General features: G+C 32.0%; 1 protein-coding gene across 1 annotated transcript; it reads right to left on the reverse strand.

The window, feature by feature from the left end:
* Window positions 1-4,149: 4,149 nt before the first annotated feature.
* Window positions 4,150-15,216, reverse strand: LOC130447444 (UPF0430 protein CG31712). Its single transcript, XM_056784261.1, has 4 exons — window positions 14,885-15,216; window positions 14,382-14,748; window positions 6,708-6,791; window positions 4,150-4,486 (listed from the first exon to the last, which is right to left on the reverse strand). Exons 1-4 carry the CDS (start codon window positions 15,034-15,036, stop codon window positions 4,322-4,324), a joined length of 768 nt encoding a protein of 255 aa, XP_056640239.1. The 5' UTR covers window positions 15,037-15,216; the 3' UTR covers window positions 4,150-4,321.
* Window positions 15,217-15,283: the final 67 nt, after the last annotated feature.

Here is a 15,283-nt window from a genome sequence, read left to right on the forward strand (position 1 = left end):
AATTAGTTTAAAATGTTAGGAATGATGTTAAATTTTTATAGGTTATGTCGTTGGGTTTTTATGGAATTAAGTTTTATCAAAATCTTACAGATGTGCATAGGATATAGAAGGTTATTTGAATCAGTTTTTCCATTAATACAATGATCCTTTTGAGTAATACATGTTGTTTGTAAAAACAGGCATTTTATCGAGTTATTTTCCGTTGTTTAAACTTTCACAGATTCATAATCTATAGAATGATCTTCGTAAAAAACATGTGCTGCCATAAACAAACGAAATTTGTTATTTGAATCGGTTTTTCCATTAATACAATGATCCTTTTGAGTAATACATGTTGTTTGTGAAAACAGGCATTTTATCGAGTTATTTTCCGTTGTTTAAACTTTCGCAGATTCATAATCCATAGAATGATCTTCGTAAAAAATATGTGCTGCCATAAACAAACGAAATTTGTTATTTGAATCGGTTTTTCCATTAATACAATGATCCTTTTGAGTAATACATGTTGTTTGTGAAAACAGGCATTTTATCGAGTTATTTTCCGTTGTTTGAACTTTCGCAGATTCATAATCCATAGAATGATCTTCGTAAAAAACATGTGCTGCCACAAACAAACGAAATTTGTTATTTGAATCGGTTTTTCCATTAATACAATGATCCTTTTGAGTAATACATGTTGTTTGTAAAAACAGGCATTTTATCGAGTTATTTTCCGTTGTTTGAACTTTCGCAGATTCATAATCCATAGAATGACCTTCGTAAAAAACATGTGCTGCCATAAACAAACGAAATTTGTTATTTGAATCGGTTTTTCCATTAATACAATGATCCTTTTGAGTAATACATGTTGTTTGTGAAAACAGGCATTTTATCGAGTTATTTTCCGTTGTTTAAACTTTCGCAGATTCATAATCCATAGAATGATCTTCGTAAAAAATATGTGCTGCCATAAACAAACGAAATTTGTTATTTGAATCGGTTTTTCCATTAATACAATGATCTTTTTGAGTAATACATGTTGTTTGTGAAAACAGGCATTTTATCGAGTTATTTTCCGTTGTTTAAACTTTCGCAGATTCATAATCCATAGAATGATCTTCGTAAAAAACATGTGCTGCCACAAACAAACGAAATTTGTTATTTGAATCGGTTTTTCCATTAATACAATGTTCTGCCAAAAAAAATTTACAATAATGTTCGAATTGTTCTCCATTGACCCAGACAATGACAGAATTGCATTCTTATCTAACATAGATGTTGCGCTTTGAACTTCTTGTATAACATGTAGTTTTAGTACGGAAATAAAAAGATGTCTAATGGACTTATATCAGGTAATATAGGGGACGATTTCACTGTTCCCCTTCTTCCTTCATGGAAATATTCTGTTCAGAAATAGTGCACAATTACAACGAAATGTGTGCATTAACGACAACAGAGCTGTCGTTAGTTTCCCCCATGTTCTTTAGGTGTTAATTCACCTAACAACGTCCAATGGTACTGCTTCATCCCATCGAATGATTTATAAGCGATTTTCTGCTTTTAAAAATGGACATACGAACACGAATTAACTTCATACGAAACCATCGTTACTATCCTAGATCTGGTTGATATAATCCATCGTCTAGTACTTTGTTACCGTCGAATAAAAATAGATGACGTAGATAATGAAGTAAATCTTCACAACCGAACCTGATATCCAATATTTTGCCAAGTAAAATTACATAAGAAAAGGCTCTCTGCAAGGTAGGTATTGCGATTGTTTAATGCTGATCAAAAGCGCGCTCGATTTTAAAAATTTAAACGAAAAATTATATATTTTCAAACTTAATTTGTTGTTGCAGTAGATTAAACTTTTGAATTTACACAGTTATGTGATTATTATGAGAAAAAATAATTTTTTTTAAGTTTAAACTAAAATATTTCTTTGATAAACTCCTAGTGTGAATTAATTTTTTAATAGCATTTACAGGTTGACAAACGTTGAGTTTTAAGATAACAATAATTAGAGTACTCACCTCAAACAGTGTCTCATTTTTATTTATGTAGAAATAATCATCACACAAAGGCAGTACAGTGAGGATTGAAACACATTATCTTCATTTTTAGCTGACCATTAATAATTTATGATAAAATGATGATTCGTTTTCTGATGTTGATAGTTTGAACTCCCACATGCTTGGAGTATGAAATGAATCAACTGAATATGGAAATATATAAACCGGGTGGACAATTAAAACCGACCATCGGTCATATTTCAGGAACGGATTGTATTACAGAGAAAAACAAATTACAATAAAAGTGGAAAATTCACCCAATCAAGTGGCACTTTATATAGGATAATCGAATTTTTTAACAAATTTTGCGAATTTTTCATTTCACAAGTTTTAGTCTATCTCTTTAATTAAGAGGTGGGGGAGAGTGGGAACTTTGTTATGAAAAAATGCCTCTAAGTCCGGTTCTGTTTAGCAGATTTTTATAAACTTGATGTTGTTTGAAAGAATTTTTGTCCAGCATTGAAAAATATATAAATTCCAAGCAATTTAGTTAGCACAGTGAACGCTAGAGGGCGTTGTTCCATATATTGTGATTTTTTTCGACAAATTTAAATAGAATCATAGTAGTTTGAGTAGATCTTTTGACAAAATGACAAAAACCTTTCAAACAACTTCAAGTTTATGAAAATCGGTCATGCAGAACCGGACTTACAATCATTGTTTAATAATAAAGTTCCCATTCGCCCCCATCTCTTATTTGAAGGGATAGAATAAAACTTGTGAAATTGAGTGCCATTTAATTGGGAAAATTTTCATTTTTCAATTTTATATTTTCAAATAAATGGTGGAAGTAAAATTGTTTCACTCACCCTACCTGATATATGAGGTTAACTTTTTAAATTTTGATCTTGGACGTTTCCGGTTAAAATTTTTTTATACTCTAGTTTAATTCCGCTTCATCTCGAAATGTATTTTAACATAATAAATATTTAATCAACTCAAGATATACACGAAAACATCCACAATATTGATGGACGTTTAAAAATTGTTTGCCCACAAACTCCATATTGAATCACGCTGTCCTTTTGCAAATGATCTGATTTTTTTCCAAAAAACAAGTAATTCTAACCTCAAAATTTTCAATCATTCGTCAAATAACTGAATTGAGTTATTTCCGTAAAACAAAAATTGTTGCTGCATCGGTAAGGGAAGATTTGAGTGAAATTAAATGAGCTACACTTAAATGAGTTTAAATTATTTGAGATTTCATGCAAAAGGAAAGCAACTATAGAATGTCGAATGCTAGATAGGTTATTCTTATTTCCCCTGTAACTTGCCTCTGCCAATATGATTATGCGGTTACAGATCTTTCTGGAGTGTCATAAATCTTTCAAAATAAATGTTCTGTTCACAAATTCACAAAAATATGGCGTCGTATTGGTTAGGTTATAAAAGTATACGATGAGGGGAAGTCCACAGTGAATAAAAAGATTTTAAAAAACGTAGAAAGTAATGAACCTCGATTTTTGTGTAAATAAATGTCTATATTTATTCACTACGCATTTCTAAAAATCTTTTTAACGTAATTAAATCCAATCAAATTAAAAATACTTCATATTAACTCGAAATATGATCAAAAACATCTATAATCTTAATAACCAACTCGAAACTGCTTTCCCACAAACGCCATATTGAATCACGTGGTCTTACAAACTTAATTAGACGCTAGATTCTTCTTTCTCCTGTAACTTGGCCTCTGCCTTTATGATTATACGGTTACAGACCATCCTGGAGAGTCATTAGTCTTTCAAAATAATTGTTCTGAAGAATTCACAGAAATATGGCATCGTATTAGCTAGAAAAGTAGCATACGATGAGGGGAAGTCCACAGTGTGTCAAAAGATTTTAGAAAAATGTCAAAATATCAAATTTTTTTTTAAATTTTTTTGCAGAATACTTGGCACGTTCTTCTGTTACCTTTTCCATATATATTTTTTTAATTCAATTATGCACCAAATTCTCTTTTCGAAACTAATCTCCCCAAAATTTTTTGAAGGCAATTAAACTAATAAAATGTACTTTAAAACAGTGTTTTTTTTCCTAAAATTTATAATCCAGCTTCTGATGAGGAAAAATAAAAAAAGTACAATACAAAATCTTGTAAAATTTTTATATGTTTCATGGAAACAATAAATATTCAATTACATATTTTTTTATGATAAAAAAAATTTTATTTTATTTTCAATAGACCATTATTATTGGATAGCTTACAAATTACAAAAAAAGTTTAAATTTTATGTACATTTCACACGTACCTATATCACTGGCTATAAAACCGGTTTTAAGGAAAAAGACAACTTCGGTCTGGAATTATTCTTTCCCAAGATTTTTTTCTGTTCTTCTTTCGTCCTTTTTTCTTGTTCCTTCCTTAGTCTCTGTCTCTCTTCGTCGATTTTACGTTGTTCTTCAACCATCGCTAACCTCTCTTCGGCCTGCAATGAATGAAATACTTGAAATACATAAAGCAACAAAAACAACCGGAAGTACTTTGTCTACATCTCGGATTTTCACAGTTTTACAGTGATCGATATAAAAAAAATTACAGTCATGGAAGAGGCCAATAGGATAATGCAAGGAGACTAAATCACCATCAGCAACAGATGAAGAGCTCAAGTAAAAATTGAACCATATTTTAGATTCTAATCGTGATGATGCAAAAAGAGTAAATCACCATCAGTCTAAATGAGGAACTTAGATAAAAAACTAACGAATATATAATCATATATACGGGGTATCCTAAAACAGTAGAATATTTGTTGTTCTACGGATTCAAACATTTTACCAGGGTTGTTTTAAAAGTAGAAAGCCTGGCGGAGCAAAGGGAGAGTTTAACGCCACCATCTTGTCGATTTTACACATTTTACGAGGATTAAATCGAAAGTAACAATGTTGATAAAGCTGGGGCGAATTTTAAACCGCCATCTTGATAATTTTACACATTTTACGAGGTTTAATTCAACAATAACAATGCTGACCAAACTAGGGCGATTTAACGCCACCATCTTGTCGATTTTACACATTTTACGAGGTTTAATTCGAGAGTAACAAGGCTGACGAAGCTAGGGCGAGTTTTACACCGCCATCTTGACGATTTTACACATTTTACGAGGTTTAATTCAAAAATAACAATGCTGACCAAGCTAGGGCGAGTTAAACGCCACCATCTTGTCGATTTTACACATTTTACGAGGGTTAATTCGAGAGTAACAATGTTGACGAAGCTAGGCCAAGTTTTAAACCGCCATCTTGACGATTTTACACATTTTACGAGGGTTAATTCGAAAGTAACAATGTTGATAAAGCTAGGGCGAATTTTAAACCGCCATCTTGATAATTTTACACATTTTACGAGGTTTAATTCAACAATAACAATGCTGACCAAACTAGGGCGATTTAACGCCACCATCTTGTCGATTTTACACATTTTACGAGGTTTAATTCGAGAGTAACAAGGCTGACGAAGCTAGGGCGAGTTTTACACCGCCATCTTGACGATTTTACACATTTTACGAGGTTTAATTCAAAAATAACAATGCTGACCAAGCTAGGGCGAGTTAAACGCCACCATCTTGTCGATTTTACACATTTTACGAGGGTTAATTCGAGAGTAACAATGTTGACGAAGCTAGGCCAAGTTTTAAACCGCCATCTTGACGATTTTACACATTTTACGAGGGTTAATTCGAAAGTAACAATGTTGATAAAGCTAGGGCGAATTTTAAACCGCCATCTTGATAATTTTACACATTTTACGAGGTTTAATTCAACAATAACAATGCTGACCAAACTAGGGCGATTTAACGCCACCATCTTGTCGATTTTACACATTTTACGAGGTTTAATTCGAGAGTAACAAGGCTGACGAAGCTAGGGCGAGTTTTACACCGCCATCTTGTCGATTTTACACATTTTACGAGGGTTAATTCGAGAGTAACAATGTTGACGAAGCTAGGCCAAGTTTTAAACCGCCATCTTGACGATTTTACACATTTTACGAGGGTTAATTCGAAAGTAACAATGTTGATAAAGCTAGGGCGAATTTTAAACCGCCATCTTGATAATTTTACACATTTTACGAGGTTTAATTCAACAATAACAATGCTGACCAAACTAGGGCGATTTAACGCCACCATCTTGTCGATTTTACACATTTTACGAGGGTTAATTCGAGAGTAACAAGGCTGACGAAGCTAGGGCGAGTTTTACACCGCCATCTTGATGATTTTATACATGTTACGAGGGTTAATTCGAGAGTAACAATGTTGACCAAGCTAGGACGAGTTTAACGCCACCATCTTGTCGATTTTACAATTTTTACGAGGGTTAATTCGAGAGTAACAATGTTGACGAAGCTAGGGCGAGTTTTAAACCGCCATCTTGACGATTTTACACATTTTACGAGGGTTAATTCGAGAGTAACAATGTTGACGAAGCTAGGGCGAGTTATACACCGCCATCTTGATGATTTTAAACATGTTACGAGGGTTGATTTGAATGTAACTGAGATAGTAAAGGTTGGGTTTAAAAATTTTCAATTGATTTTAGAAAAAAGTTTTTTGTCTGAGAAATTTTGAGAATCCTATATCTACTACATCAAATAAAATTCGATTCATATTTTTACGATTCAGTTAAATCGATCAGAAGTACACTTACCAATTTTTTCTGAGCTTCTTCGATTTTTCTTTGATTCTCTTCAAGAATCTTCTCGACCATTTCTTGCTTTTTCCTTTCTTCTTCCTATAAAACATTAAATAACAATCAATAACCGTCATGATTAAAATGATGTCCTGACCCAGCTTCCTGTCATTCGAGATTTTGACACCAAATTCCATGATTGAAATTAAACTCATAAAAAAAATCACAAAATTTGGTTCAAAGTCACCAGAAACATACAATCCAATCAGTGCCATAATAAACAAAAATAATGAGTTTTAGAAACTACAAAAAATTTCATTATAATAAAATAAAATGACAGTTCAGTTATTAGAAAAAGACATTTTATTCTCAACCATAATTTGAGGCTTTACGATGATAAAACGTATTACCAAATGCATTTAGGGCATTAAAACTCGTTATTTTTTTATTGATATTTTGGTTTAATTCGGCACAAATAAAAAGAAAACGTAGAAAATTATTAAAAATATCTAAATGCACGCCGATCCATCATTGCTGGGTATGGACTTTAGAGGTAAATACAAATACATGTCCTGTGTGGAGGTTTATGATAAAAAAAAAGTTACACTCTCCAAAGTTAAATTAGAAACATCACTAATATGTAAAACTAATACCTAATTAGTAGTTTTCTTTTAATATACGAGGTGATTAATAAATATAAAACGTTCCTTAATAAAATAATAATGTTGATTGAAATACTGGGTATTTAAATTGTCTTTTTCCTGATAATCTCACTGTTTGTTAACAAAATAGTACGTAGTTTTTGAATAAAATATTATTTTATACAGGGCGATTCATGAGAAACATACTTTTACCTTTTCTTTATTAATTCACAGGATTATTTGAGAAATTGACCATAAATTTCAATTGGTTTATACAGATAATTTGACTTTTCAAATTTTTTCTTGATGCATTGTACTACTATCAAGCTGAATTTGGAAATTCCAGGACCGGCTTTGGAAAAATCAATCCAAGGAGTCATATTGAATATTACACCCTGTATAATATATCAATGGAAACGGTATAGGCTACAAAAGTTGTCGCACTTTAATTCAAACTATTCAGGTACATCTTCACTATCACAATTATTTTCGATTTTCGAATTTTTAGACAAAATTCGATAAATAATAAATCAAATTGATTGAAAAGTGTGTGTTGATTGTAAAAATTGAAATATAGATAACGAGCAACTCTAAAAAGTTTTAAATCAAGATTGGCGTTAACCGTTCGACGAGTATGGTCCCAGAAGTACCTGACTTGACCTATAGATGGCGGTAGTTGCTTTCAAAATACCACAACAGTAAAATATTGAGTAGCAGAGTTTAAACGAGGCCGTAAAACCTGAGAAGACAAGCACCGCAGTGGTCGACCGAATGAGGTGACGATTCCAGAAATGTTGAAGAAAATCCACGGGATGATCGTCGACTGAAAGTGTGCGAGCTAGCAGACATTTCAAAAAGTGCGGTACATCGCATTTTAACTGAAAATTTGGATGTGAGAAAACTTTGCGATGTTTCCATCGTGTTTGACAATGATAAAGCCGAATTTTTGAGTCGTTGCATAACCATAGTTGAATCACAGGTTCATCACTTTACATCCGAAACAAAAGAACAATCGAAACAATGGACTGAAAAGGGAAAACCGGCTCCAAAGAAGGCGAGACCGTTCAATCTGCAGGCAAGGTAATGGTGTCGGTCTTTTTGGATTGACCGTGTTGAAAAAGGAAAATATCAAACAAAAACTGCCACATTTGGCTGCGAACAAAGTGTTTTTTCATCAAAAACAATCACCAGTTTACACATCCGTTATTGCAATGGCCAAAATTGATGAATTAAAGTTTAAATTGATACTTCATGCAACTTATTCGCAAGATTGAGCCCCCTCGGATTATTTTCTGTTCCCAAACTTGATAGAATGGCTCTGAGGTTCAAGATTTGCCAACAATGAAGATGTGATGTCGGCAGTTAATGGCTATTTTGAGGAGCTTGACGATTCTTATCATAAAAAGGGTATCTTCTTGGAAAACCCTCGTATTATCATTATCAAACGTTATTTATGTGTACATGAATACTATTATGTTAGCTTTGGTACATGCCACATCAATTTTCATTACTACAGAATATGTCGACAAATTTTTCTTTATGGTAGACCTTCTGGTAGAACTTTTCCTGATCGTCGTATCTCGGTCATTCAATATTTGAGTAAGTTTTCAATTATTTATGAAAAAATGGCACTTTTAATAGTGGAAAAACAGAATGACACGTAGGCGGACCGCAAGAAGATGACATTATTGACGCCGTTACTATAAACCATACAATAAATACAAGAAACGCTAAGTCGAGAACTTAATGTTACTCAATCAAACGTGAGTAATCTTATAAAAAATCATCTGTACTCATATAGTTGTTACGAACTCGTCCACAAAATGAACCGTGAAGCCGGTTCTATTTGATTATTTCAATGTAATCAAAAAAGTGGCGGGGCGCCTGGAACGGAAAAAATATTGTAGAGGGTGTAACATTCACTACGAATATCTTGGTATTTCAGAGTTCAGCTTAAACCAGAAAAAATTTTGAAAAAAATCTGTATAAACACTATAGACAATTAAAATGTATGGTCAATTTCACAAATCTTTCCGAAAGTAAATAAAGAATGGAAATTGACACTTTTTAATAGTCATATTATAACCTCCTTGAAAGCTTCTACATATGGTAGAAGTATGTAAAGTTTTTCGTGAATCACCCTATAAATAAATGTACACTACATTTGTATATATTTTTATTTTCAATCGGAGTTCTAGAAGGTGATTCAATTGATAAAAAACCTAATGATTTTTGCTGTGAGTTTATTATTGATTTTTTTTTCAAACCTTTTTTGATTCAAATACATCGTCACGAATGATGTACAGTGACAGTACAGAAAAAACTCCACAAAGATATTTTATTGAGGAATATATGTCCAAATAACATTTTTAGCATATAATGACAATTAGTCCGGTCAATTTAGACATAAAAATAGTGGTCAAATTTTGGTGGAGAGCCGGGGTTTACCATTACAAATAAAGTTTTAAAAATCCCCTTCGATACTAAGTGTAAAATAATTCGGGGTTGAAGGTCAAAGTTCGAGGTTTTTTTTAGATTTTTCTCGAAAACTGTAAGTTTTATTAAAAAAAATCCTCAAACCAAAGTTGTGAGTTTTAAAATTCTCTACAAAAATGGCTCCTACGATTTTTTTCCTACAAGTTACCATTCCTGAGATATCGCGATTTTAAGAATCGCATTATACATGGTATGCACATATCAGGGCACTTAAGACAAGTATTAAAATCTTATTTGTGTCCCAAAATAAGTTCAAAATGATCTCATAACACAACAATTGTTAGTACTACTTATTGCAATGGATAAAATTATTTAGGGCTCAACAACGAACAGAAATATAATCTTCAAAAAGTTCATCTGCTTATCCCAAATGCCAAAACGTCAGTATTTAGATAATTCGAAAAAAAAAAAAACATTTCACCGACTGCGTTTTTACAGAAATTGATTCAACATCTCAAACAACAATTACGGAAGGAATTCTCTTTTTTTGCGGTTTATGGAGCTCAAAAAATACGCGAAACAAGTACAACACTGGGTAATCGACTGAACCCAGAAGAATGTGGTTGGAAATTGATAGATAATACTCTGGAAACGATTAAAACTTCACTACCACCTGCTACAAAAAAACTCCCCAAAACTATGCAATTGCAAAAAGGTTGTAGTGCCAAATGTGGTTGTTAACAAATCGGGTTGCGGGTGTTCTCTAACGTGTACAAATTGCAAATGTCCAGTTGAGTACAATAGAGGAAGATTCCTGTGATTTTAATGAAGAGACCAACGATTCGGCTACATTTGAACTATTCACGAACGTCCAGCAAGAGGAAGAAATCGAAGAAGACGTGACTGTTGATGTAGACCAATCAAAACAATAGTTAAGGTTATATCTAGAACTTGACGGGTATTGTTCCCAAAAATTGCCACGGCAGTTAATGGAGTGGACCTACAAGGGAAACCACCTAACCACTTAATGTGTCCACATCATGTGACTCTTAGAATCGCGATATCTCAGGAATGGTAACTGTTAGAAAAAAAAGCATAAAGACGATTTTTGTAGAGAATTTTAAGATCAACAGCTTTGGTTTTCGAAAAAAAAACCTTCGACATCGAATAACTTTTGTATTACACGTAGAATCGACGGGGATTTTTGAAATATAAATGGTAAACCCCAGCTCTCGATTAATATTTTAAATGTCTATGTTGACCGGACTAAATTGAACAAGTTTGAAATATTTAAGATCAAAGTTTAAAAAATTCGGGACTATTATACGTTTATTCACAGATCCTTTTTGTTGTGAAACGTAATAAGAGTGATGTTTCTATATACTTTCGATTGGTGTATAAAAAAGTTTTGATAATACCTGAGCCGCGAGGCCGCGTAGTGGTCCATCATCGAGAGCTGCCAAATTTCTGCCATTGCGCTTCATTGTTTCAAGCACTGTGTTGACCACCCTTTAGCTTACAAGCTATTGGCATATATTAAATGACATAATTTTTCAAGACTAATATGTAGATACTCATCTACATTCTATCAGCGTTTTATTTCTTGATTTTGGTTGTATAAATGCAGTTTTTATTTGTTTAATTAGAAAGTTTTGTAATAATTGGGGTATGGAGCTTTGCTAACATTCATAAAGGTTGTTGAATTATTTAAATTAAACAAAAATATTACATTTTTGAACATAAAAATAATTCAGTAAACAGAAAATATGTAAGAATCCTTTTATCGAATTTTGCCAAGTCATAGTCCGATTTTCTCGTGTCTTTATCCCATAAAGCATTTTAATTTAGGTTCTAATTACCCTCTATTTCATAAAGTACCCTATGCCGAGGGTCGATTTTCCCCCGTGGGTGGATACCACCTCTTCTCAGGGGTGTAAAATTTTTAATTGTATATAAGTGCGTGACTCAATCAACTGCAACATTTGTTCTAGGAAGTTTTTTTATCTGAAAGCCTCGAAATTTTCGATTTTCAGGCAAAAAAAACACGTTTTCAAATAACGCATTTAATCATAAAATCTGTTATGATATTTGCAGACCAAACACAAACGGAATTATTGCTTGTTAAACGTTGATTTGTATTTTCAAGCCAAAATAAAAAGTTTCTACGTGCAATAACCAAAAACCAATGCACTTTTCGTGAAACACCCATCAAAACTTTTTTGAAGTACTTTAAAAAACCTTCATTTTTATTTCTTACAGAAGATTCTAGCATCAAAACTAAGCGATTTATGAAGAGAATAATATCTATTCCTATTTTTTCGTTGGAATCTCCCTCTATTTGAAAGAAAAATCGTTGACACTTCACAATTCACTTTATTCTGAGTATTTAAACAGTTTGATGTGCTTATTTAAAAAAAAATCGAGCTTAAAGTGAGAAAACCATTTTCGTAATTTAAGACAAAACGGTAGTTGGGGTAGTTTTCACCATTAAAAGATCAAAAGCAACCCCGAGTATAGATGTACCTTTAAAGTAGAGCCTAAATCAAAATTTTCATACAATTGGATTTCCCAGATACTTAATAACAATTACGATATAATTTTTGAATAATAACTATTTCAAGGGTGGTTTTAGGGGTCAGAACTATTTAATAGGCCATAAATTGTTTATTGACATTTATCCCGCTCGAAACTAGTATTCTATGAACTTTTTCGAATGGGGATAGTTTTCACCGCTAATAAATAAAAATCAACCGTTGCATAAGCTCAACTTTAAAGTAGAAGGTAAATAGAACCTAAATCAAAATTTAAATGTAAATCGATAATGTTTAATCAGTTAAATAGCTGCTTAATAACTTATTATTATTTTTTAATTATATTAAAAATTGTCAATTGACATTCAATGACAATGACATTTTCCAATCTAAAGTTTAAAATTTTTTTCAAATAGGGGTGATTTTTACCCCCGAAAAGACAAAGCAACACTCGGCATATGTTACATTTTGAAATAGAGGATAAGTAGAACCTAAATCCAAATTTTCATACAAATCGGTGCTGTATGGGATAAATACACAGTTTACACTTTTTTTGCAATCCTTCACTGAACAAGTTTGGACTTGCAATAAATTTATTAATGGAAAGAAGACATTTTTTCCATTTAAAAATTTAAATTCCATTTTTGAATTCCTATTTTATAATATTAAATTTTTCAAAATTAGAATTGCTCTTACCGTTTCTTCAATTTTTCAGGAGTTCTATTCTTTTTATGAACTTTTCTTGAAAAGACAGTACAAAAAAATGGTATAAAACAAATTCTAAAAAGATGCAGCTCACGTAAACCCTAACTCATCTTATTTATTTGAAATGGTCATTTCAAAAACCCATACAAATGTTTTTAATGGAAACTATAAAAAGACTGGTCTTATTTCTACTCAAATCATGAAATTAAGAAATATATTCCTTGACTCAACAAGTGAACCTAAGATGGTATACTGACTATACCAAACAGTTAATAAATCTTTGATCCAAAACTGAACAAAACTTGAAGAAATCCCAAGCAAAATGTCTTAATGCAGTTTTCCCTTGGCTCATAATGAGAAAAAAAGGCTTTAAGCAGCACCCAAACAATGAGCTTAACAGAAAAACCAAAGTCAGTGACTCCGACATGTCATTTAAAGATTCTCGAATGGATAAAGCTAGTAAGCAGTAACTAACCAAAGAACCAAATGCATAGCATGATGGTCATAGACATCCCATTCAAAGTAATAATGAATGATCGTCATTGTTGGGTCAATAAAGATCTTCTGCACGCTTGAAATGCATCTTTCTGTTATACAGATGTTTCAAAGCTAGCCAGGAAGCTCTCCTTACCACTAGGAAAAGCACTCCTATTTTTAGGCAGAGTTACTAGCAATAAAAATAATCCTAATATGGTTACCAACCCAGTAGGGTATACCAGGCAGGAAGCAGACAGTAGACAGTCTTTTCAAAAAGGAGCATCTACTCTATAATTTGGGATGGAGCCCTATTATGACCTCATAAGATGTCACATCAACAACAAACTGACTGGATGACTAAAGTAGTAGATAGTGTTTCTGGATAAACATAGGCAAAATAAAATCCCAAAAATTCTCAACCAAGTCTTAGAAACTTCTCGAAATGTGCAGAAAGTCATTAAACTAGTGTTTGGTCTAATTTTTAGTGAACATTTGGTAATTCACCATTTTACTATTTCCAGACTGGTACTATAACATTGTATGAGCTGTTTCTGTTAAAGTTAAATAAAACAATGTTATTTATTGAAAAAGTACCAAAAATAATAATACGAGGTACTATTCATTATATCTATAAAAATTACATTAGACCAGTCTTTTTATTTTTACAAAGATATCTCCATACCCTATAAGAATTTAATGATTAAATATATAGGGAGAGGATCAGGGTTCCTGTAAGCTGTTTTACAAAAAAAGGCAATAAAAGAGAAACTCCAAATATAAAACACATTTAAAATAAAAATTAAATTATCTATTTGTAATTAAAACAATCCGACAAAATTTTTTACATAGATATAATTTCTTTCACTTCAATAAAAATACTGTAGGATAAATGAAACTCTTACCTCCCGTCGTTTCTCTTCTTCTTTCAATTTCTCTCGTCTCTTCTCCAAATCCTCCATCATTTCTTTTTCCATTATTCGTTTTGCTTCTTCTACTCTTTTGGTTACTTCTCTCTCAATCTCATCTTTCCTTTTATCTAATTCTTCTTCTACTCTTTTTTTCACTAATTCTTCTATTCTTTTAGCAGTTTCTTCTTCAATTAACCTCTGTTCTGCCTCTCTTTGTCTTCGTTGTCGTTCCATTTCTGCTAATCTTTCCACTTCATCCATTTTACGTAACTTGTGCTTTTTGCTTGAGTATCTGTCAATTCTAGTTACTTCATCTGAAAGGTCACTACTGGAGGTAGATGAAATGGAATCTGAACGTTTACTAAAATGAAATTCACTATTATTAAACAATTGTAGATTTAAAGTTAAACAAATTACTAGTTAGATTGAATTAATGTGAATTAAAAATTGCAATTGAAGTTTGAGATATAAAATTAAAAACTAATAGAAATCATTACCGTGATTTAAGGCTCCTATCTTTCACTTTGTCTTTCTCCAATCGATCATTTTTATAATTACTAGAGCTTTTTTCCCTAGATTTACTTCTTTTATGATGCTTACTTTTATGATGTTTTCTTGGTGAACGACTACGCGATCTGGACCTACCCATTTTTTATTATTTTATAAATTTAGTCTTTCAATAGGTCAAAATTGTAAATTACACAAGATACTGATTTTAGTTTAAATATTGATATCAACTAATTAACATTAAATGGAATATTCAGATTATTACTATCAATTATAATATTCTACAAATGCCATTTTGTGACTGATGTCAAAGTGTGACGTTTCCGGTAGGATGTGTTAGGCCATTTTCCACGAATACGAAAGCTTTGGATTTCGTGTAAGTGAAATCA

The sequence above is a fragment of the Diorhabda sublineata genome, chromosome 1, assembly GCF_026230105.1.
Source record: "Diorhabda sublineata isolate icDioSubl1.1 chromosome 1, icDioSubl1.1, whole genome shotgun sequence".
NCBI lineage: Eukaryota > Metazoa > Arthropoda > Insecta > Coleoptera > Chrysomelidae > Diorhabda > Diorhabda sublineata.